The 24,328-nt window shown below is 42.8% G+C and overlaps 1 protein-coding gene across 1 annotated transcript in view; it reads left to right on the top strand.

Annotated features, from left to right (window-relative positions):
• Positions 1–9,610: 9,610 nt before the first annotated feature.
• Positions 9,611–24,328, top strand: part of LOC126089645 (uncharacterized) — a 445,470-nt gene continuing 430,752 nt past the window's right edge. The window contains exon 1 of the mRNA XM_049906926.1: positions 9,611–9,721. Within this exon, the coding sequence (XP_049762883.1) occupies positions 9,665–9,721 (57 nt within the window). The 5' untranslated portion in view covers positions 9,611–9,664. The remainder of the gene's footprint in view (positions 9,722–24,328) is intronic.

Here is a 24,328-nt window from a genome sequence, read left to right as displayed (position 1 = left end):
CCACTTGTAATGATCAGGAGACCATTATGAATCGCGGTGACTTCAATGTAATTATTGTATTTGAATGAAAGTGTCATTTCAGTTCGTCTCATTGTGTATTTCTTTCAGTTACTTTCTAAAAAATACTGTAGCATGTCTTTCTATATAAGGACCAAGTTTCATAGAGCTATGTCACTAGGCAGTGATGCATCATATGGAAGACACTTTCGTCCCTGATTTTTGTACATCAATGTAGTATTCTGCCTCGCGGTTATTTCCTCTCCACACGTCGTATGTAAATGGTATGCTTTAATTAATATTTGAGTTAATAACTGAATATGCTTACATCTTTGTCCTGCTAACTGTTCTCTGTAGTTATCAATTATTGTGTGCTTTGAGGTTTATATCCTTTCCTTGGGACGGTTAAACAGAAAAATTGTTCATAAAAGATTCTGTTTCATAATGTTTTGTCACAATAACATGAACATGATGATTATTTATTGTTCCAAGATTGATTACGCTGAACTCAGCACACGCAGCGGTCTACCGTTTGCCACGGTTATTGTGCGAACTTTCACTCTGTAACGTTATACTGCATTTAGTTACAGCAAACATGTGCAGTTCTTTCCGTTCTACCCACGTCGCTTAAGTTTTACATCCTACCACAACATGAGTCCCAGAAAGCCGTTTACTAGCACTATCCACGAATAGTAAAATATATACAACACGTTCACTCACCACGAACGACCGCTAACTACGACCTTCGTGTGGTAACTGCTAAACTGCTCGCAGCCTAAACACTGCAACAACGCATCTGCGAGGTGTTTCACAATCCCTATTACAGGCTTCTAGCGGTTGTAGAGGGAGCTTAGTATATAAAATTTAACTGATGTGCGGAAATACACCTTTTGGATGTAGCGCAAGTTTGAAGCCCAGATCACTTTCAGATCTCCCGCTTCATGAACACTTGAGACGAGGACGCCGTCGGAGCTCGCTGTTGTAGTTATGCCATCACGTATCATTTTAGTTCGCGTGCAACAACAGCTGGGACCAACTGACACGTTCATAACCAGGAGGGTTGACTATGGTGCTGCTCTGATCCGCCGCACTCTCGATTTCGAAGAGGGCGTCCCGCATCACGTAGAACAGAACCCGACGACGAGTATTCGAAACATTGTCCGTGCCATGGGCTGAGGTAGACCACACAGGTCAGAGCTCATCGTCTCCGCGATGGGTGAATCTTGAAGCCGGATATTTGGAAGTTCTCCGATCTTAAAATTTATTTTACATCCAAACAGCATTTCCGAAATGAGCTCCTTATCAAAACTTTATCTAGAGTCTCCTGTCACAGGAACTGTGAAAAATCCTGTACATTCCTGCGCCAGGGAGATTTCTACATCTACGTGATTACTCTGCTATTCACAATAAAGTGCCTGGCACAGGGTTCAATGAACCACTTTCAAGCTGTCTCTCTAACGTTCCACTCTCGAATAGCACACGGGAAAAACGAGCACTTAAATTTTTCTGTGCAAGCCCTGATTTCTCTTATTTTATCGCGATGATAAATTTCTCCCTATGTAGGTGGGTGTCAACAGAATGTTTTCGCAATCGGAGGAGAAAACTGGGGATTGAAATTTCATGAGAACACCCGTTTTCAACGAAAAACGCCTTTGTTTATATGATTACCACTCCGATTTACGTATCATGTCTGTGACACTATCTCCCCTATTTCGCGATAATACAAAACGAGCTGCCCTTCTTTGTACCTTTTCGATGTCATCCGTCAGTTCCACTTGATGCGTATCCCACACCGCAGTACTCCAGAATAGGGCGAACAAGCGTGGTCTAAGCAGTCTCTTTAGTACACTTGTCGCACCTTCTAAGTATTCTGCCAATGAATCGCAGTCTTTGGCTTGCTCTACCCTCAATATTATCTATGTGATCGTTCCAATTTAGGTTATTTGTAATTGTAATCCCTAAGTATTTAGTTGAATTTACAGCCTTCAGATTTGTGAGACTTATCGCGTAATCGAAATTAAGCTGATTTCTTTTAGTACTCATGTGAATAACTTCACACTTTTCCTTATTCAGTGTCAATTGCCACTTTTCGCACCATACAGATATCTTATCTAAATCATTTTTCAAGTCGTTTTGATCATCTGTGGACTTTACATGACGGTAAATGACAACATCATCTGCAAACAATCTAAGACGGCTCCTCAGATTGTCTCCTATGTCGTTAATATAGATCAGGAACAATAGAGGGCCTATAACACTTCCTTGGGCAACGCCGGATATTACTACTGTTTTGCTCGATGACTTTCCGTCTATTACTGCGAACCGTGTGTGACCTTTCTGACAAGAAATCACGAATCCAGTCGCACAACTGAGGCGATACCCCGTAGGCACGGAGTTTGGTTAGAAGACGCTTGTGAGGAACGGTGTCGAAAGCCTTCTGGAAATTTAAAAATATTGAGTCAATTTGACGTCCCCTGTCGATAGCACTTATTACTTCATGAGTATAAAGAGCTAGTTGTGTTTCACAAGAACGATATTTTCTGAAACCGTGCTGACTATGAGTCAATAAATCGTTTTCTTCGAGGTACTTCATAATGTTCGAAACAGTATATGTTCCAAAACCCTACTGCAAATCGACGTTAGTGATATAGGCCTTATTCTTTCGTTAGTTTAGAGGCCCATGTAGACTTGGCAGACTGTAAGGAAAGTAAATATACAAAAAGAAGTGCCATGTCAGGATGCAATCTTCTCACACATTCAATCTCTACACTTTCTGTAGTTATTTCCTTTTGTGTTGGCCTGCGTACCTGAATGGTCATTGCCTCCGACCGCCACGTACAGGTCCCTGTGTCAATTCCTGGTACAGCCAGGGATTTTTCCTTGGTAGAAGGATTGAAACTGTGTTCACTCAGTCATATGATGCCAACTGAGGAGTTAACTGAATGAAAAGGAGCGGCTCCAAAGTGTGGAAAACCGATAAGACTGGGAGAGCTGTTTGCGGACTCCAGGCTCATACATTTTTTTAAATTTTTTTTTTGTCATCAGTCTACTGACTGGTTTGATGCGGCCCGCCACGAATTCCTTTCCTGTGCTAACCTCTTCATCTCAGAGTAGCACTTGCAACCTACGTCCTCAATTATTTGCTTGACGTATTCCAATCTCTGTCTTCCTCTACAGTTTTTGCCCTCTACAGCTCCCCCTAGTACCATGGAAGTCATTCCCTGATGTCTTAGCAGATGTCCTATCATCCTGTCCCTTCTCCTTATCAGTGTTTTCCACATATTCCTTTCCTCTCCGATTCTGCGTAGAACCTCCTCATTCCTTACCTTATCAGTCCACCTAATTTTCAACATTCGTCTATAGCACCACATCTCAAATGCTTCGATTCTCTTCTGTTCCGGTTTTCCCACAGTCCATGTTTCACTACCATACAATGCTGTACTCCAGACGTACATCCTCAGAAATTTCTTCCTCAAATTAAGGCCGGTATTTGATATTAGTAGACTTCTCTTGGCCAGAAATGCCTTTTTTGCCATAGCGAGTCTGCTTTTGATGTCCTCCTTGCTCCGTCCGTCATTGGTTATTTTACTGCCTAGGTAGCAGAATTCCTTAACTTCATTGACTTCGTGACCATCAATCCTGATGTTAAGTTTCTCGCTGTTCTCATTTCTACTACTTCTCATTACCTTCGTCTTTCTCCGATTTACTCTCAGACCATACTGTGTACTCATTAGACTGTTCATTCCGTTCAGCAGATCATTTAATTCTTCTTCACTTTCACTCAGGATAGCAACGTCATCAGCGAATCGTATCATTGATATCCTTTCACCTTGTATTTTAATTCCACTCCTGAACCTTTCTTTTATTTCCATCATTGCTTCCTCGATGTACAGATTGAAGAGTAGGTCGAAAGGCTACAGCCTTGTCTTACACCCTTCTTAATACGAGCACTTCGTTCTTGATCGTCCGCTCTTATTATTCCCTCTTGGTTGTTGTACATATTGTATATGACCCGTCTCTCCCTATAGCTTACCCCTACTTTTTTCAGAATCTCGAACAGCTTGCACCATTTTATATTGTCGAACGCTTTTTCCAGGTCGACAAATCCTATGAAAGTGTCTTGATTTTTCTTTAGCCTTGCTTCCATTATTAGCCGTAACGTCAGAATTGCCTCTCCCGTCCCTTACTTTTCCTAAAGTATATTATTCTTGTAAGCAGCTTCGATGCATGAGCTGTTAAGCTGATTGTGCGATAATTCTCGCACTTGTCAGCTCTTGCCGTCTTCGGAATTGTGTGGATGATGCTTTTCCGAAAGTCAGATGGTATATCGCCAGACTCATATATTCTACACACCAATGTAAATAGTTGTTTTGTTGCCACTTCCCCCAATGTTTTTAGAAATTCTGATGGAATGTTATCTATCCCTTCCGCCTTATTTGACCGTAAGTCCTCCAAAGCTCTTTTAAATTCTGCATCTGAATGATGCCTTCACGATACAGGAGGACAAGGTTTCCGGTCGGCATCACCTGGACCTCTGAGAGTGATGGTGGGGATAAGGTTTAGCTTTTTTTAATTTCCAATTGAAGGTTGCTGTTCAGTTAGTTAAATTTTATAAATTTAAATAAGGATGATTCTCGTGGGGTTTTGTTAAAACATTTTAGTCATTTTTTAGACTTCTGTATCTAGATCGCTAAAAGCGGAACCATTAAGGATCATTTTGTTGTTCATCTGTCTGTCTGTTCGTCTTTCCGACTGTGAAGACCCCACTGTCTCAGGAACGGGTTGCTGTACCAAATTGAAATTTATATCACATGAGAAGGTCTACGGTCCCTTGGCGGTGTAAAACGTAAGCTTCTAAGCCAATGCAATCAAAAAATACAGTCATTTTCTGACACTCGCAAACTCAATCATCTGAACTTACACGGTAGATCCAATTGGCCTAGAATCATGAAATTTAGCGAGGTGGAAGGTTTCACAGTACAAGGAAAAAAATCCGAGAACTGTTTATCTGTTCTTCTTCTTCTTCGCGGATGGATCACTTAGGACCCCTTCCTTTTCGCCCAGTATTCCTTCATACGCAACGAATGTGCTAGCTTTCGTTGTATGTTTGTTTGTGATTTTTCTGATTTCATTTCTGTCATGTAGATTTGGAGACCCTAATTCTCTCAGGTCTTTTTCCGTCTGTTTGTATCAGTTCGGTCTTGTAGTTTTGTTCTTTAAAAATGTAAAAATTTTGTGCATTAAACTGTTTGAGTCCATTCGTTGTAAATGCCCCATGAATCTTTTATTATATAGCAAAAAAAAAAAAAACATTTTTGGCAACAAACTTACATTAAATTAGAAATTCGTCGAAAGTCTAAGGAACTCCTGCTGAGATTTCGATTCGGTTTTCAAAATAGATAGAGTGATTCAAGAGGAGGTTGTGTTTATGATTTACAAATACAGGCTAACTGGCTGAGCTACGATGAAGTCCCGTGCCGCTGTGAAAACGATGCATTTGCCATCTAGCGGTGACAGCAATGAAGCCGCCTGAGCGTGGCACCACGTCACAGGTCCTTCATAGACTGCTCATTCTACATACAAACATTCTCTGACAGGCTATGTCTATGACACGCCAGCAATTGCAGCGTTTCAAAGGAAAATAGTACTGGTCACTGATGCAGAATGGCACTGCTATTGTTTGGTCTGAGTTTTCGGTATCCTATAAAATATCCGTAGAAGCATTCAGCAGAACAATACAACATTTGCGTAAAATCTTACCAGTAATTGCAACAGGGACGAGAGGAGAAGAAGTAAACGTACCTGCAATTGCCAGTCAGCATAGCATTTTTAATATAACTCTAAAATTGATAAAATAAATGAAAAGTGACAACAGCGAACGCGAAATTACACAAAAAATTGAATGTAAGACTTAAAAACATTCCTGAAAGCCTTGGAATTCCTGAGACCGATATATTTCCAGTATCGATATCGATAACACGGAAAAATTATCGAAATTCTACATGCCCGGCTTGGATGAACCGTCTGTATGGATAATTAAGTTTGTACGGAACCCTCGGAGTACGAGTGTTGCTCGCACTTGTTCGTCTTTATTTTTATTTTTTTTAGATTAGGAGGTGAGCAATAGATGACGGAGTTTCTGTGGGAAAGATAAGGAGAGAGGACCCCGAACCAAGCTATTGCAAACGGATAGGGAAAACTGGGGAGGAAAGGAGCCCTGGCTTGTCGAGATGATAATTAACGGCCGAGTAGATCTCTGGGCGAATTTCGTCAGTTGGGGGGGGGGGGGGGGAGTTCTGTAAGGAAGTGCACTGTCCCCACTACTGTTCATCACTGTAATGGATACTGTAATGAAGAACGTCAAGGAGAAGTCAGGCGAACTGAATGCATTTGCCTTTGCTGATGGCATCATGATATGGGGTGAAACTGAAGAGGAAGTGCAGATCAGACTCGATGACTGGAAATCTCAGTTCCAGAAATATAACCTCAACATCAACAAGACCAAGACAGTGGTGATGGCAGTCAACAGAGATGGACAACCAGTAAGTGTAAAATTGGGAGACCACCAACTAGAGTGTGTGGACAGTTTTCCTTACCTTGGAAGTGTAATCTCCAGTGATAACTTGGTCAGAAATGAAATCACCAACAGAATGCAAAAATGATCTGAATTCTACCAACAAGTAAGATGACTTTTATGGGATGACTTGATTCCAAAACCGACCAAACTGTTGATGTTTAATAGTTATTTCATACCAATATTGACCTATGGTATTGAAACATGTACCCTCACAAAAAGAGAATCATCAAGGCTGCAAGCATCAGAGATGAAATTTCTTAGATCCACCATCCAGAAGACCAAGATGGACAAGTTAAGGAATGAGGAGGTGAGAAAAGAAGCCGGAATAAAGACATCCCTATTAGATCGAATTGGCGCATCTAGACTTCGATGGTACAGGCATGTGATGAGAATGGAGCCAACTAGAAAAGCCAAAATAAATTTGGAAAGACATGTGGATGGGAAAAGACCTCAAGGAAGACCTCGAACGCGATGGATGGACTTGATTAAGGATGATCCAGTGACCACAGGATGGACAGTGGATGATGTTCTCCGTGAACATGTGTAATTGGACAGGACGATGTGGAAGAGGCTCATTACCAGTACCCGGGAAATTGGAAATGTTAAGTGAGATGATGATGATGAGGGTGAGAGGCCTAAAATTTCGTTGGCGTAGGGTGAATAGTTTGTAGGTGTAGGCTTTGGGGGTTTTAGTGGTGGAAAATGGACAGAATAAGTTTGTTGGTAATCAGATATGAAAGATAGTGTGTTTGTGTCAAGTTTGCGGGGAATCTGAATTTGTCTATTTTAGCGAATGAAGGGTTAAATTAATAACTGATACAGAAATCATTGCTGATACGGAAGCAGAGGTGGAATGCACGGCATTCGAGAGTGACAGAATTTTGATGGAGCGGAAATCCAGACGACCTTGGCTGTGAGACTTTTAATTGTTTAATGAAGAAGCAGTGTTACCAGGACAGTTTACAGCGAAGGGTTAGTCCTATGTATTTTACAGTGTTTGTGGATTGGATAGGATGGCGGTAAATAGTAAAGTAGAAATCATGGGAGTAGGTCTTGCAGGTGGTTGGTTCTGTAATTATTGCCTGGTTCTTGAAAGGGGTGATCTCGTGGAGCCACCTGTTATCATTGGGGAATGGATCGTTGGGATTTATGGAGAGTGTGGTCTGGTACACTACTGGCCATTAAAATTGCTACACCACGAAGATGACGTGCTACAGACGCGAAATTTAACCGACAGGAAGAAGATGCTGTGCTATGCTAATGATTAGCTTTTCAGAGCATTCGCACATGGTTGGCGCCCGTGGCGACACCTACAACGTGCTGACATGAGGAAAGTTTCTAACCGATTTCTCATACACAAACAGCACTTGACCGGCGTTGCCTGGTGAAACGTTGTTGTGATGCCTCGTGTAAGGAGGAGAAATGCGTACCATCACGTTTCCGACTTCGATAAATGTCGGATTGTAGCCTATTGCGATTGCGGTTTATCGTATCGCGACATTGCTCTCGTTGGTCGAGATCCAACGACTGTTAGCAGAATATGGAATCGGTGGATTCAGGAGGGTAATACGGAACGCCGTGCTGGATCCCAACGGCCTCATATCACTAGCAGTCGAGATGACAGGGTAAGGTACCCGCATGGCTGTAACGGATCGTGCAGCCACGTCTCGATCCCTGAGTCAACACATGGGGACGTTTGCAAGACAACAACCATCTGCACGAACAGTTCGACGACGTTTGCAGCAGCATGGACTATCAGCTCGGAGACCATGGCTGCGGTTACCCTTGACGCTGCATCACAGACAGGAGCGCCTGCGATGGTGTACTCAACGACGAACCTGGGTGCACGAATGGCAAAACGTCATTTTTTCGGACGAATCCAGCTTCTGTTTACAGCATCATGATGGTCGCATCCTTTTTTTGGCGACATCGCGGTGAACGCACATTGAAAGCGTGTATTCGGCATCGCCATACTGGCGTATCACCCAGCGTGATGGTATGGGGTGCCACTGGTTACACGTCTCAGTCACCTGTTGTTCGCATTGACGGCACTTTGAACAGTGGACGTTACATTTCAGATGTGGCTCTACCCTCCATTCGATCACTGCGAAAACCTACATTTCAGCAGGATAATGCACGACCTCATGTTGCAGGTCCTGCACGGGTCTTTCTGGATACAGAAAATATTCGACTGCTGCCCTGGCCAGCACATTCTACAGATCTCTCACCAACTGAAAACGTCTGGTCAATGGTGGCCGAGCTACTGGCTCGTCACAATACGCCAGTCACTACTCTTGATGAACTGTGGTATCGTGTTGAAGCTGCATGGGAGGCTGTTCCTGTACATGCTATCCAAGCTCTGTTTGACTCAATGCCCAGTCGTATCAAGGCCAGAGGTGGTTGTACTGGGTACTGGTTTCTCAGGATCTATGCACCCAAATTGCGTGAAAATGTGATCACATGTCAGTTCTAGTATATGGGTCCAATGAATACCCGTTTATCATCTGCATTTCTTCTTGGTGTAGCAATTTTAATGGCCAGTAGTGTATCTGCGAACAGTAGAAGTGGAGGGTTATGTAGGGCAGCGGAATACTATCCTACGGCAATAAAGTGGTGGGCGACGCCGTTACACCTGCAGCAGTAGTCGAGACGCTACGGCCCATCACCAGCGAAACAGCGCCACAGGGCGTCCCGTTTCGGAGAATGCACCCGCACAACCGACCTCGAAATTCCGCGGCAGAAAAAACGCTATAAAGTGTTGTTCTAGCGCGGGAACCGGCGCGGCAGCGGTGTCTGGACAGCGGAGACAATGGCCACCAGCCGGCGGAGTGAAGACAAGAGCGGCTAGCGGTACACACGCTACGTGAGAGCGCTAGCGTTCCGGGCGGGCCCCGTGCCGTGCGTGCCCAACTGGGCAGAGCCGCGAGCTGCGTGCTGGAGTGGCCGCGCTAGGGGGGCGGCAGCGGCGGCAGGAGTCGGCCGCTCTGGCGGAGGGTGCGAGCCGCGACCGCGCTCAGTCGGCCTGCGACGCGCGCCCGGCAGACACGTCGCCCACCTGCTCTGCCCACCATCCACCGAGCGCTGCCCGCCATGCCCCACGCTGCCGCCGCCGCCTCGCTCCTCGGGCTCCTGCTCGCGGCCTCTCTGGTGAGTACTCCGGCCCCGGCGCCCGGGCCCTGCCTACCGCACCTCGGGATGACGTTCCTCTACATCTACGTCTAAACTCTGCAAACCACCGCGGAGTGCTCGGCAGAGGGTACGTCCCATTGTACCACTTATCATGGTGTCTTCCCGTTCCATTCACGTATGGAGAGCGGGAACAATGATAGTTTGAATGCTTCTGTGCGTGCAGTAATTATCCAAATCTTACCCTCATCATCCCTATGCGAGCCGTACGTAGGAGGTTGTAGCATATTCTTAATGATTTAAAGCCGGCTCTGGAAACTTCGTTTATTGCAGAGCGATATGGAGTGGGACAAGCATGTAATGACAGTTGTGGGGAAGGCAGATAGTCGTCTTTGTTCATTGGTAGAATTTTGGGGAGATGTGGTTCATCTGTAAAGGAGACCGCTTATAAAACACTATTACGACCTATTCTTGAGTACTGCTCGAGCGTTTGGGATCCCGATCACGTCGGATTGAGAGAGGACGTAGTAGCAATTCAGAGGCGGGCTGCTTGATTTGTTACTGGTAGGTTTGATCATCACGCGAGTGTTACGGAAATGCTTCAGGAACTCGGGTGGGAGTCTCTGGAGGAAACGAGGCGTTCTTTTCGTGAATCGCTACTGAGGAAATTTAGAGAACCAGCATTTGAGGCTGACTGCAGTACAATTTTACTGCCGCCAACTTATATACCGCGGAAAGACCACAAAGATAAGATAAGAGAGATTAGGGCTCGTACAGAGACATATAGCCACTCATTTTTCCCTCGTTCTGTTTGGGAGTGGAACAGGGAGAGAAGATGCCAGTTGTGGTACGAGGTACCCTCCGCCACGCACCGTATGGTGGATTGCGGAGTATGTATGTAGATGGAGACGTAGATGTAATAGACTTTCTCGGGGTAGTGTGCATCTTCAAAGGTCTTCCAGTTCAGTTCCTTCACTTGTTTCGTACGGGTGCCACACACTTTAGCGCACGAGCGATTTGTAAACAATCTCCTTTGTAGACTGACTGACTTTCCTAGTATTCTACTAGGCAACCGAAGTCTGCTGCCCACTTTACCAACGACTGAGGCTATGCGACCATTCCATTTCATACCCCTACAAAATCTTACACCTAGGTATTGTACGAGTTGGCCGATTCCAACAGTGACTCATTGACACTATAGTCACAGTGTAATAACGGCGACAAAAATGTGTGCGTTTTGCATGTCACTTTGAAGCACGTAACAGAACACGGTGTTCACGTATCATACTGCTTCCTCCTTCTCAGGCGTGCCGGTGAGCCTTTTTAGTAGCTGCAAGGACAAATACGCAGAAATTACTGCTCCAGAACAAAACGATGCATTACGAAAATGCGTCGGCAATGGTGCGGTGTCTGTAATTACATTACGTGCTGCCACTTTTCAAAAACGAATCACTGCATCAGCCTGTACGTGAGTCACAATATTAAACAAGAAACATTTTCTGATGTTCCGCAATATATGGGTATTTGGAAATCCTCGTTCCAGACTTCTGGGACTTGTAGATGGGAGTGAGTGCACAATATTTTGAATAGGAACCCATGTCCGGAAACGTCATCCTACGACGCTACAGAGTGTCAAAGTTATAGGCGCCAGCGCCTGTAAATCTATGTATATACAGGGCGATTCTGAGATGATGTGCCGGTCGGTGTGGCCGAGCGGTTCTAGGCGCTTCAGTCTGGAACCGCGCGACCGCTACGATCGCAGGTTCGAATCCTGCCTCGGGCATGGATGTGTGTGATGTCCTTAGGTTAGTTAGGTTTAAGTAGTTCTAAGTTCTAAGGGACTGATGACCTCAGATGTTAAGTCCCATAGTGCTCAGAGCCGTTTGAACCATTTGAGATGATGTAACAAACTTTCAGGGATGATGGAGCAGGATAAATGTATCGATTTAACGGAACAGTCACTGTACAGGAAATGAATGAGTCGAAAGCTATAACAGCAAACCGCTCTGATACCTCTGAGAACGGAATACCCCCGTAGCGGTACAGTTGCTAAGATTGTAGGGTAGGCAACTTTCAGAGGTGGCAGTATGGACCAAACCAGAAAAATTTTCAGTGATCAGGAGCTATCAGTACTTGTTCAACAGAGATGTTTTTCACACTAGGGAACATGAACGAGTGCTCATAGCTCCTCAGGTATGCATTTTAGAGCCCATACTGGCTGCACATTTTTTCTTGTTTTGGTCCATTCTACCACCTCTGAAGTTGCATACCCTACAACCTTAGCAACTACAGTACCGGTACATGTATTCCACTGTCAGAGGTATCCACTGTCCGAACCAAAGACGCTTCCGTCAAGTTGATATATTTATCCTTCTCCATCATCCTTGGAAGTCTGTAACATCGTCATGGAATCACTCTGTACATACATACACTTACAGGCGCCCATAGCTTTTGTGGCGTTGTTGGGTGATGTCCCCGGACGTGGATTCCTATTTAAAATACTATGTGCTCACTCCCCTCTACAAGTCCTAAAAGTTTGTAACGGGATTTTCCGAACATTCGGTATTATTTATTTGGTCACGAATGGCTTTCAGCATCCTAGGCCACCGCCAAGTGACAACTGATTTTCGCGACCACAGATAAAATGACGTGCGACTTACACATATATTATTTACACAGAACCATAAAGTTCGTAAAATTAGATGCAGAATATTTACAAATAAAAGTATTGCGTTTTTATACCGAGAAGAAACCCTTAAATTTAACAAAAATTGAGACATAAAGTTTTATTTATATTTCGAAATAATGAGAAATGAGAAATGAAGTTTTATTTCGATCTCGAAATAAAGCTGTGTCTCATTTTTGGTTAAATTTAAAGGTTTCTGCGAGATATAAAAATGTAATACTTTCATTTGTTAATACTCTGTATCTAATTTTACTAACCTTCCGGTTCGATATCGAAATAAAACTTTATTTTTCAATTGTAATTAAATGTGACGATTTGTGCGTGACATAAAAATACATTTTCCTTTGTAATCACTCTGCATTTCATAAATTTATGTCTCTTCTGCATCTGCATGAGTAATATCTGTGAAGTCGCTTCATTTTATCTGTGGTTGCGACATTCAGTTGTCACTAGACGATTAAGAAGCCGAAAGCCGTTACATCACCAAATAAATAATATTTTGCAAAATGTCAAGAAAAAGTTTCCTGTTTAATATTGTTAGCATCTACTGTCAAGCAATGACAAAATATTCAAGTAACGTAAATTATAATTGAGCATGTTATGTATCAGGAAACAGTCACCGGTTGTAATTATAGTGAGCAAACACACTGCTCAGGTTAAATTCTACGTCTCATTAGGAAAACCGGTTTCGAAGTTTAATGCAAGTCATTCTCAAACCCATACGTTCAATCACGGCGAAAGGACATCTTGCCAACATGGCGAAGACTCGGCAAAAATATTAATCTCATTCATAACTTTAAACTTAAGTTTTTCAACTGTTTTTTTACTTCCCTCACCTGAAAAGGCACGCATTTGATCACTGGAGACGTGATGTTTCTTGGCATAGCTACCGTTAGTAACTGCGATTAAGAAACACACAGTCTTGCTACACTTCGCAGTAATTAGATATATGGAGCAGAGGATGACCTATATCGAAGTTCGAAACCAGCTATACTAAAAAAATATAACAAGTGATACAGACGCTGCCTTCCTCCGTTATAAATATATCAGTATCATGGAAATAGCAGTGAACTACGAGAGAAAGAAAACTTTCCTACTTTCACGTTACTACCCGTTTCCCCAGCGTGCGAACGAATCTTGATAGCTGCAAAATAAATACGCACAAGTTACTGCAGCCTTTTCTACTACTTAGCTTTGACGGCTGCCGACGCAGTAGTTCGGGGTTCCACCATCTGTCACCACTTAAGATTTTTCTGCGATAGAAATCTCTGGAACGGAGTCCAGTCAGCCTAGTGAAGCCAAACGAGCAGCCAGCTAATATAATAAGCAGCGAAAGTGATAAGCAACCCGACATGGCGTCAAATCGAAAGGCTTGGAGCAGGACGAAAGCCAGACAACGTTATTATTACTTCGTCAATGCAGCATGATATGTTTCGAAAACACATTGACATCGTCAGTAGCTTTGAATTATGTTACATTCCGCCATTTTTCAGAAAAGGATCACAGCAATATATTATTACTGTGAACATTGCTGTGAAATACGTGCAGTGCTACTACCGCCGCCCGAAACAGGCTTGTTGACGACGATTTCCCCAAGATAACCCAACATCGTAAGTTTAAGCAGCTTGTTACCATCACCAGAAGTCTTTCATTGCGTTATATGTAGTGAAGTATTGCAATAGCTTGATATCTTTACCTCTACCTAACGCAGTACCTAAGTCTATTACTACAATAACGTGTAACTCATGTAACATCCACCTTGCAATGTCCACAGTAGCCCGCATCTCGTGGTCGTGCGGTAGCGTTCTCGCTTCCCACGCCCGGGTTCCCGGGTTCGATTCCCGGCGGGGTCAGGGATTTTCTCTGCCTCGTGATGGCTGGGTGTTGTGTGCTGTCCTTAGGTTAGTTAGGTTTAAGTAGTTCTAAGTTCTAGGGGACTGATGACCATAGATGTTAAGTCCCATAGTGCTCAGAGCCATTTGAACCATTTTGTCCACAGTAAACAAATCAGGTTAGATGTGAGAGAAGACTCTAAATTTGTCTGGAAAAATAAATGAATTTAGGTTAATTCGTGACAGCACGACTTATCGTTACATGCATTCTTGGATATCCACATTTAGTGTTGCTTAATACTATTTTTTAACCTCGAAAAAGTTTATTTAACTCTGCCTGTGGTACTGGTGGGGTGCTATTTGAGTGGTTAATAGGCATATGTGGAATCCAGTCTATTTGGTCAGCATCTATTCGAAATCTTCGACTGCCTTTTGGCGCTGCAAGTGTGCACCGCTGATCCAACTGGCACACAAGCAAGCTGTAGTGTCATTATGGTGTGTGGACTACGGAACTGCCTAATTGGGTACGTGATACATCAGCAGAAGACAAAATTAGTTTGAGAATGACCTTTTTATATAAATATGACGTTTCTACATCTACCTGTATGCTTTAAAGTGAATGGCCGCAGTACAACTTGTGGATTCAATGAACTGCCTTTTATTCCATAAGGATTTCAGTGCTTTATTCGGAAGTCTAGCCCATTTTAATCTGGCAATAAACTGGCAATGCGTGTTTTTGGCGCTCGCCTTCGTCATCAGCAGTCTTTCACTATTTGTCATGTCATGCTGTGTCGCAGCGGCATTTAAATGTTCTTTTTTCAGCAAAAGTTCATTTAGGTTATGTGATTACGGTACGAATTTTAGAATCTCATACTGTCTGTTTTTGCAGCACACTGCTGTCGTCAGACACTTTTCGTGACACTGCGTATTGTGCTTTTTCAGTCTTACCTTGTTAGCTGTTGGAGGCAGACGTCATTCAGTGATCCTTTATGACACTATGAAAGACAATTTGAGATATTACATAAGCATCGGGAGAAGAAACTACGTCCCTCTCGTAAAAAGGCATGGCTCCGCAAATCGGAAACTAGCGCCCGGTAAATTTTAGAATAACGGAGGAAAACGATGCTAGTACCAATAACTGTTTGCCATGAGCGCTCGTTGTGAACGTGAAAGCGTGTACTGCCACAAAAGTTTTATTCAGCGCCTGAAACAAGTGTTTTCGTTATACGAGGAATGTATGCTGTTTTGAACCAAGGCTTCTGTCCGTAAGCTAGAAGGGCAAACAATTAACTTGGCTGCATTGGATCGCAGTTCACACATCGAAATTTGAACTCTCTTCTTTCTCTTTCTCTCTCCCTCTGAGTGATTCAGAGGTTCTCGTGACGAATGGTTTTTTGTTTTTCATTTGGTGAATCTTACAGCATTTCACGAAGCAGGCCGTTAAATCCAAATGTGCTAGTAAGTGGGAGATAACGCTGAACGTTACTGCTTACAGATTACGAGGGAAAGTGTTATTACGCAGCCCATTCACTCATTACCCGACGACATTATGTCACACCAAAAAAAGGCACTTAACTTCATGGCTGATACAAATAGCAGTGAGTGTGAATATACTACAGCCGATAGTTATTGTTTTCTATTGTAATTTATTCCTCAATTCATATAACTGCTAAACGAATATGTTCTTCTCACTAAGACGCAGTACAGCAGTCGCATATAGAAACGTAAATAAACAGTGTAAGTTCTTTAGCTCCACACATCTGAAAATGAAAATGTAACAGAGAATGCCCAAAGTATTCTTGAAAGAAAATACAATATCCAGGAAAATCATAACGTATTCCAAAATGTGTCAGCCGGTAATGTTCAAAGAGACGGTTTCTTAAAGCCTTCCAGTTATATCAGAACTTATGACAGAATTACATTCCTAGAAGTATCTGCAATGTACATTCTTTGTCTCATGTAAACCATTCTCCCATGAATGAGAAGTTTCTTTTTATTATTATTTCAGACATTATTGTAGTATCAAATAAGTAACAAACTATTGTACAAAAAAAAAAACAGAAAATCTAGTGCCACTCACATGGAAGAAACACATTTCATTATTTCATTTGGGATTTACTGCACTTTTTGTACTGAGGGTGATGATGTCCTGCTATTCGTGACGTATAGTCATCCAGACTTATGTAATCTCTGATTTCCCTTAATGGCTTGAGGCAAATGTTTGTATAGTTCATTCTAAAGTCCTTGGAAGAATTCTCGCTCCATATCAGCCCAACTGAGCTTCCGCCCCGCTGTTAATGGTCTCTATATCTAAGGTTCTCTATATTTAAGGTTGTCTGTTTTCTTAGTGAGGATCTTTGAGTTACTTCGTGGTTGTCGCTGAATCAGTAACATTTCCTCACAAAAGAAAAATGTACTAACAGGTGCGTACAGTGAGCAATACCTGTTTGACTTAAGTGAAAAAGTAGAGAACAAAGGTCAGCAACAATATGATATCAGATTTGCCTTGGATACATTATGCATTTTTAAATCTGAAACCTACGACGCAACAAGTAGAAAGAGCGATTTTTTAAGTTTTTTTATAACGAAACGAATGACATGTCTTTTCCTGAGCAAGTTTATCATATCTTTCCAGTTCTGCATAGGGCTGCAGTGAAATGCCGGTAGTCATGTTGTCCTTGAGGCAGTCGACGTAATTCTGATGTTTAGGACTCTGATTCTCAACAGTTACTTTCCTGAAATAACACAATGTATTCTTACTGATTCCTACGTCATTCATTGCTACAGAAAAGTGTGTCGCTACGTGTCTCATGCATCTTCACCAAATAACAAATAACTATGGACCTGGTAACATAGCAATAATGTTCACAAGAGATTACTTCATCTTTATGGGCTTCTTGACGCCCCATACTGTCTGCTTGGTGATGCTTTTTCCCAGTAGCGATAAAAGTGTGATGTGATCCTCAGTAAGATAACGAGGGACGTGTATGTACCAGTAAAGACAGAGTTTCAATCTGCCAGAAAGTTTCAACATCGTACACGTTCCGGTGCAGATGCCATTAAATGCTCTTATTGTTCAAGTTACAATTTTATTTAAGTTCATGACTCAGTAAAATAACTGTATATTCAGTTTCAAGAATGACATGTAACATAGAAGAGCGTGATTTGAGATCAGTTACAGGAAAACAGAATTATGCATGAAGAAACAAAACACTATTAGCGACGTCTTCTGTTCTTAATACTTTCGTAATTCCAAATCTCTCCAGATACAGAACTTGCATGTGTGTAATGGGTTTATTGACTTGCCGTTTATTACCACTACAGTAAACGATCTGCAGCCAGGATCTTTTCATGGAACAAGTAAAGTAAATTAAAAAAAAAAACGCTCACGCAACAGTTTTGTTTTTGAAAAATCATTTCCGCCTAGACCTGTGTACCTACAGCCTCGTTTGGAAATCCCGTTTCTGACCTCCGACAGTGCAGTTTTCTGCATCGTTAAGAATAAATTTCGTTGTGAGAGAATGGTTTTTAATCTTTTTAAGAGCAACTTTATTACATCCTTTACAGCATCTTGTCCCATTTGGGTCTCCCATAAAAGCGGTGTCGGCAACGATCGAAGGGATGTTGAAACAGGTTCGATGCATTTATCTCGATGTCTATGCTATCTAAACGACTATGCGTCTTACAAAAAGAGTGATACACTTGATTGTCGCAATAGAAAATATCTTTTCTTTACGCTTTTCGTAACACATAAACAACATCTGCAGTTGATGGATGTAACGTATGACATTTCTTTTAAGATAAGTGGGCATAAAAGCTTTACTCATTTTTTGAACACATTGTGAACAATTGGTAGTCTATGTCATTATTAAGATATTGTATGGGAGTGCGGACTGAAACAACCTGTTGATCCATTTAGTAGTCTCTGGTAAAACATTATTTAATAAGTAAAGTTACAAAACGAAAAAATTAACAAGATGTTGAAAAGGGAGTCGGTTACCCAGTGTTATCCTAAATTTCTGTATAAATATTTATATACAGGCAATTTGTCATTTAAAAATAAATATTTTGTTTGATTTTCACGAATCACCTTCTGATTATTTCAGAAACGCTCTTGGTTAGTTATCTCTGAACCAATGAGCATTAAGAATTTCCAGATACATTTGTTATACATCTTCAACGAGAAATATGTAAAGAATTCTCAAAAATTAAAAGCTAATTTGTTTTATTTCAGGCAAGTTTAAATATAAAAAAAAATGCCCAGAAATATCAAAGATGCTCTCTGTCTTTTCTTTAACAAACCGTGTAATTAATGCAGTCATATTAATCGTCTGCTAGCGGGACTAATTTTAGATTAAAACGCTGTGGCTTATCGGAACTCAAACTCGAGACGTTACATTTCGTGAGCTATACTCTAACCTACTGAGTTATCCTAAGACGAATAACGATGCTTGGAAGACGGCTTGTGAGTCGTGCCTGGATAGTTCAGTCGGTCAGAACACATTCCGTGAAAATCTACACAAGGTTGTATTCTGATACGAAGTTTCAATGTTAAGAGATGTATTCCGGAGTCCTCTAGCTTAAGAAGTCTGATGCTTTCCACACACTCGATGACTGAAAATACGTTGGACAGCTGTATAAAATTTTGCATATTAACATCTAGTAATTTATGAAGTACAAAGAGGAAGGCGGCGAATAGCAGAAAGAAACAATCTATGCACAGTATGCAGTACCTTCACAGTTATTTAATAGAGCAGCTTCAGAAGTCAAGTCAAATAATATACAAAAATTGTAATTATTAGCTTGTAAAATCTACTAAGTGAACATTAGAAATTTATTGATATATTTCAGTGGAAATGTTAATGTGTAAATGCACTGACGAAGGTTAAAATATTTATTGAACACTGTCGTCAGGGAACATACAGGATGAGACAGGTACAAAGATATATCCTTTGAGGGGTGATAGTATTAGTGATTATGAACAAAAAACTTCAAATGATTTCCGAGATAGAAAGCATTTAATATCACTTTTGTACGTTTTTTTTTTTTTTAACAACTCGAAAACGGCACCCTCCAGTGTCAAGGTGTAGCAGTACAAAATTAAAGAACATTAAATTTCTACAAAAAAGCACTATTCATTTTTTCTCGTGGAATGTTAGTTTGGGCGAATAGAGAGCGAGAATATTGAAAATGTGGAGCCATGTGCATGCGCTGTAGCTGAGAAATTTTTTTGGGCCAATTTGAAATAATTGCCGACTTGATAGACCACAAGTGTCTTGCATCAAATTTTTCATCTCACCTTCTTATACCCTGATACGGCTCATCGTAAACAATGATAGTGTTTGAACAGTACAGAAAATAAATGGCGATGTACATTAAATGTGTTTTATCACGGAAACCGTTCGGCATAGGGCATACGTATGTCCATATAAAGTTTTTTAAGTTTTTTATTCAGAATCTCTATCACTCCTCAAAGCATGTAGTTTGCCTCCTGACTCGCCCTGTAATTCTCATTAGCAAGGGAAATTTGAAGTATATTTTGCCTGAAGACACTATCAACTGCTAAAACTACCGTGATACGAAATGTCGAAGTGTATGTTCGATTTATCCAGGGATTCAGCCATTGATAATTTATTTCAGAGTATTCTCCTTAGAAATGATGTGCTTCATCGACGATAATTCTTCGACATTGCCGTAAGACCAAATGGTGAACGAGATTTTGCTGCGATATATACTTGCGTAAAACTGAATTTTACACACGTATCTCCTAGCATGTAGTTCCTGTCAGGCTTGACGAAGGTGGCATAGCATCGTGGCATGCACTGCACGAAATACCGAAAGGATTGGGGAACCATACTGATTACGACCACTCCACAACTTGTGGAGATTTTTCGGAGCTGAGGTGAGCGTATATCCATCTCAGATACGCTCTGTAAGTAGAAGTGAATTGGGATCACACCAGCGTCCTCATGTCCGTGGTATACTTCGAATCATTACGACACATTTCAGGAGTTGCGGTATGGTGCGTTGTCTTGCCGAGAGCTACAGGTCGTCTGCGTGTTATTCTAGGCGAAAGAGGAGTGCATTTCATAGGAAATTAAGTTCGTAGATCAATCGCCTGTGAGAGAGGGCGGCAGATGTATCAGGCTTTCCGTTTCATACCATGCAAACATCCCCCACAGGTTTAAAAGTGAAACTCTCGTACGCTGCCGTTGGCGTAAGCCACTGTTCATCATCGAAGGCAGCCTTTTTCCTTTCTTCGACTGTCTAAAAGCCAATGTTAAAGTCTGTAGCGTGCGACGAGCGGGTTCTGTTCGCCATGACAAGGTCTTGTTTACTGTTGTAAGACAGTACACTGCGTTTTGCTGCATCTAGCTGGCGAATGAGTTCCTGCACTGTTAGTCATCTAGCCACAGTTAAAATACGCGGTATTTGACAGCAATCCCTGACACCCTCACTTGTTTCCCACCGATGTTTATTGTGGCGTCGGCAACGAGATCCTTACGATGCTCCTTGAAACTGTGGCACGTAGAAATTCCATCGTTTACACGACGTCGGGGACTGAGAGTCCCCACGTGATGGGAATCGATTACTTGCCCTTGAATTAATACTCTAAGTACGAGCTTAGTTTTTCGCGCCGACTACCAGTATAAGTAACAACAACTAAATCACTACCTCGGTAGCTGTTAAGAAACGCTTTTATTTTGACTACTGGTTGCGCTTACCAAACATCAGGTGAGAAAAGTCTGGGAACATGTTGCGTGCTTTGGCACATGTAAAAGTTTCAGCCACATGCTACTGAAACTGCTTTGTTATCTACCAAAGCAGCTACATTACATCTACGGCTACAGTCCGCAAGCCACGTTATGGCGTGTTGCCGAGGTTGTTTTGTGTACCATTATGCCTTACGCATTTCCTGTTCCGGTCGCGAAAGATCCACGAGAAGAAAGATTGTCAGTAAGCCTCCGGGTGTGTTGGAATCTCTCTAATTCTACCTCACGCGAGATATACATACACTATGTAATCAAAAGTAACCGGACACCCCCAAAAGCATACGTTTTTCATATTAGGTGCTCTGTGCTGCCACCTACTGCCAGGTACTCCATATCAGCGACCTCATTAGACATTCGACATCGTGAGGGAGCAGAATGGGGCGCTCCGAGGAACTCACGGATTTCGAATGTGGTCAGGTGGCTGGGTGTCACTTGTGTCATACGCCTGTACGCGAGATTTCCACACTCCTAAACATCCATAGGTCCACTGTTTCCGATGCTATAGTAAAGTGGAAACGTGAAGGGACACGTACAGCACAAAAGCGTACAGGCCGACCTCCTCTGTTGACTGACAGAGACCAACGACATTTGAAGAGGGCCGTAATGTGTGATAGGCAGACATCTATCCAGACAATCACATAGGAATTCCAAACTGCATCAGGATACACTGCAAGTACTATGACAGTTAGACGGGAGGTGAGGAAACTTGGATTTCATGGTCGAGCGGCTGCTCATGAGACACACATCACGCCGGTAAATGCCAAACGACTCCTCGCTTGATGTAAGGAGCGTAAACATTGGACGATTGAACAGTGGAAAAGCGTTGTGTGGAGTGACGAATCGTGGTACACAATGTGGCGATCCGATGGCATGGTGTGAGTATGGCGAATGCCCAGTGAACACCATCTGCCAACGTGAGTAGTGCCAGCAGTAAAATTCGGCAGCGGTGGTGTTATGGTGTGGTCGTGTTTCTCATGGAGGGAGCTTGCACCTCTTGTTGTTTTGCGTGGCACTATCACAGCACAGGCCTACACCTTCTTGCTTCCCACTGTTGAAGATCAATTCGGGGATGGCAATTGCATCTTTCAACACGATCGAGCACCTGTTCATAATGCACGGCCTGTGGCGGAGTGGTTGCACGACAGTAACATCTCTGTAATGGACTGGCCTGTACAGAGTCCTGACCCGAATCCTATAGAACACCTTTGGGATGTTTTGGAATGCCTACTTCGATACCTCTCCTCAGTGCAGCACTCCGTGAAGAATGGGCTGCCATTCCCCAAGAAACCTTCCAGCTCCTGTCAGAATGTATGCCTGTGAGAGTGGAAGCTGTCACTAAAGGCAACAGTGGGCCAACACCATACTGAATTCCAGCATTTCCAATGGAGAGCGCCACGAACTTTTAAGTAACTTTCAGGCAGGTGTCCGGATACTTTTGATAACATAGTGTAGGAGGAAGCAATGTGCTGATTGACTCTTCTAGAAGCATACGCTCGGTGATCGCACCACACCACGATGCACAGCGTCTCTGTTCTAGCGTCTGACACCCGGGTTGGATGAGGTTTCCCGTGACGCTTTCGTGCTTACCTAATGAATCTGTAACGGAACGCGGTGCTCTTCTTTGTATCTTTTCTATTTTCTTTATCAGGCTTATCTGGTACAGCTCCCAAACTGACGGGAAATATTGAAATATTAGTCAAACGAGGGTTTTATATACAACCTCCTTTGTCGGTGGGCTGCACTTAAAGAGGATTCTTCCAATGAATCTCCCTGCCATCTGCGATTAGTTTTATGTGCTTGTTCAATACTCCCAGATATATAATGCATTAGACTAATTCCAGTGGGTGTTCTGCAATGTTGTAATCATGCTGTAATCGTTCATTCTGCCAATTAATGCGCAACACGTTACAGTTACTGATGTTTAGAATCAGCAGTTAATCCCTAAACAAAGAGTCAGCCCTCTGCAGGTTCTCATGTATTTCGCTACAGATTGCTGGCGGTCCTGTCGACGGATGATGTTCAGTGAACGCAACAGGTATTATAAACTTGAGTAGATTCTTAACAGTAGCTGATGTGATTTATGAGAGGCAGTAAAATGAAAACGAGACCGATGGAAAAAAATAGTAAACTGTTTATTATTTCAAAAATAATCGCCATAATTGTCAATGCATCCCGCTGTGAGACAAGGCGGACAATATTTTCGTGGAAAAATGTCTGAGATTGGCTGTGGAACCGTGATTGTATCCATGCGTGCACCTCCACGTCGGAAGGAAAGTCGACGGGCGCGAATGTCTTTCTTCAGAGCACCAAAAATATCGGCGATCGTACGGAGAGTGATTGGGTGTTTGTGGAGGATGTCTAAGGGCACTCGCGAAACTTCTGCAGCGTAGTCGAAACAATCTTGGTAACATGTGGAAGGGCCCATCCCTGCACAAGTCTCGCTGGGAAGCCCTTACACATCGTCGACGGTGTTTACGCCGACTCCACACAACACTGCCACTGTTCCGCTCCCATGCCAGCCGAATTAGTAACTCCGAATTACTCGCAAGTGGACCTTTCGCTCGTTAGGAATCTCCGTCACTCGCCGAACATCGCCATGCTGCGCTACATATGGCGACAGAGGTCGCTGCTTATGACCACGCCCTCAACATAGCTAATAGTATTCACCCGAGTCTCCTTAAAAGCGCACATGAAGACTCGGAGGGTTAGACACGACGAGTATTGGAAGACTGCAATCGAAGTCTCATTGAAACAGCGAGTCCATACCTGTGCCACGATCATCAGGATTGTATTGTATGGAACTGGGGACCTAGAAACGACGGAGAGGCGTCGTCCCTGCAGTAGCCCTCAGTGGTTCACAACAGGCTACAGCAGTCCACTCACCCCACCGCCGCCCTACACCGAATCTAGGGTCATTGTGCGGTTCGGTCCCCAGTGGAACCCCCCCCCCTCCCCCTCCCCATGCGACTTACATGTATTCGGAGCATTAAAGAAAAACGTTCGTGATCGCTAATTTGCTTCTGGGCGCCTCGGTACAATCATGGTTCCGTAAGCAGCTGCAAGCATTTTTTCTTGAAGGCATTTGCCATCTTGTCTCACAGTGGGATAAATGTATTAACAGTTAGGCGATTACATTTGAAATATTAAACAGTTTACTTACCTTTTTCCAACTGTGTCGTTTTCATTTGACTCCTCCTTATACGAACACCTTAAAGGCATAATTCCTGTTTTCGCTGTTGGTTCAAATGGTTCAAATGGCTCTGAGCACTATGGGACTGACCATCTGAGGTCATCAGTCGCCTAGAACTTTGAACTACTTAAACCTAACTAACCTAAG

The sequence above is a fragment of the Schistocerca cancellata genome, chromosome 1, assembly GCF_023864275.1.
Source record: "Schistocerca cancellata isolate TAMUIC-IGC-003103 chromosome 1, iqSchCanc2.1, whole genome shotgun sequence".
NCBI classification, from domain to species: Eukaryota; Metazoa; Arthropoda; class Insecta; order Orthoptera; family Acrididae; genus Schistocerca; species Schistocerca cancellata.
Note: the sequence above shows the minus strand (reverse complement) of the source record. Positions and strands in the feature narration are given on the sequence as shown.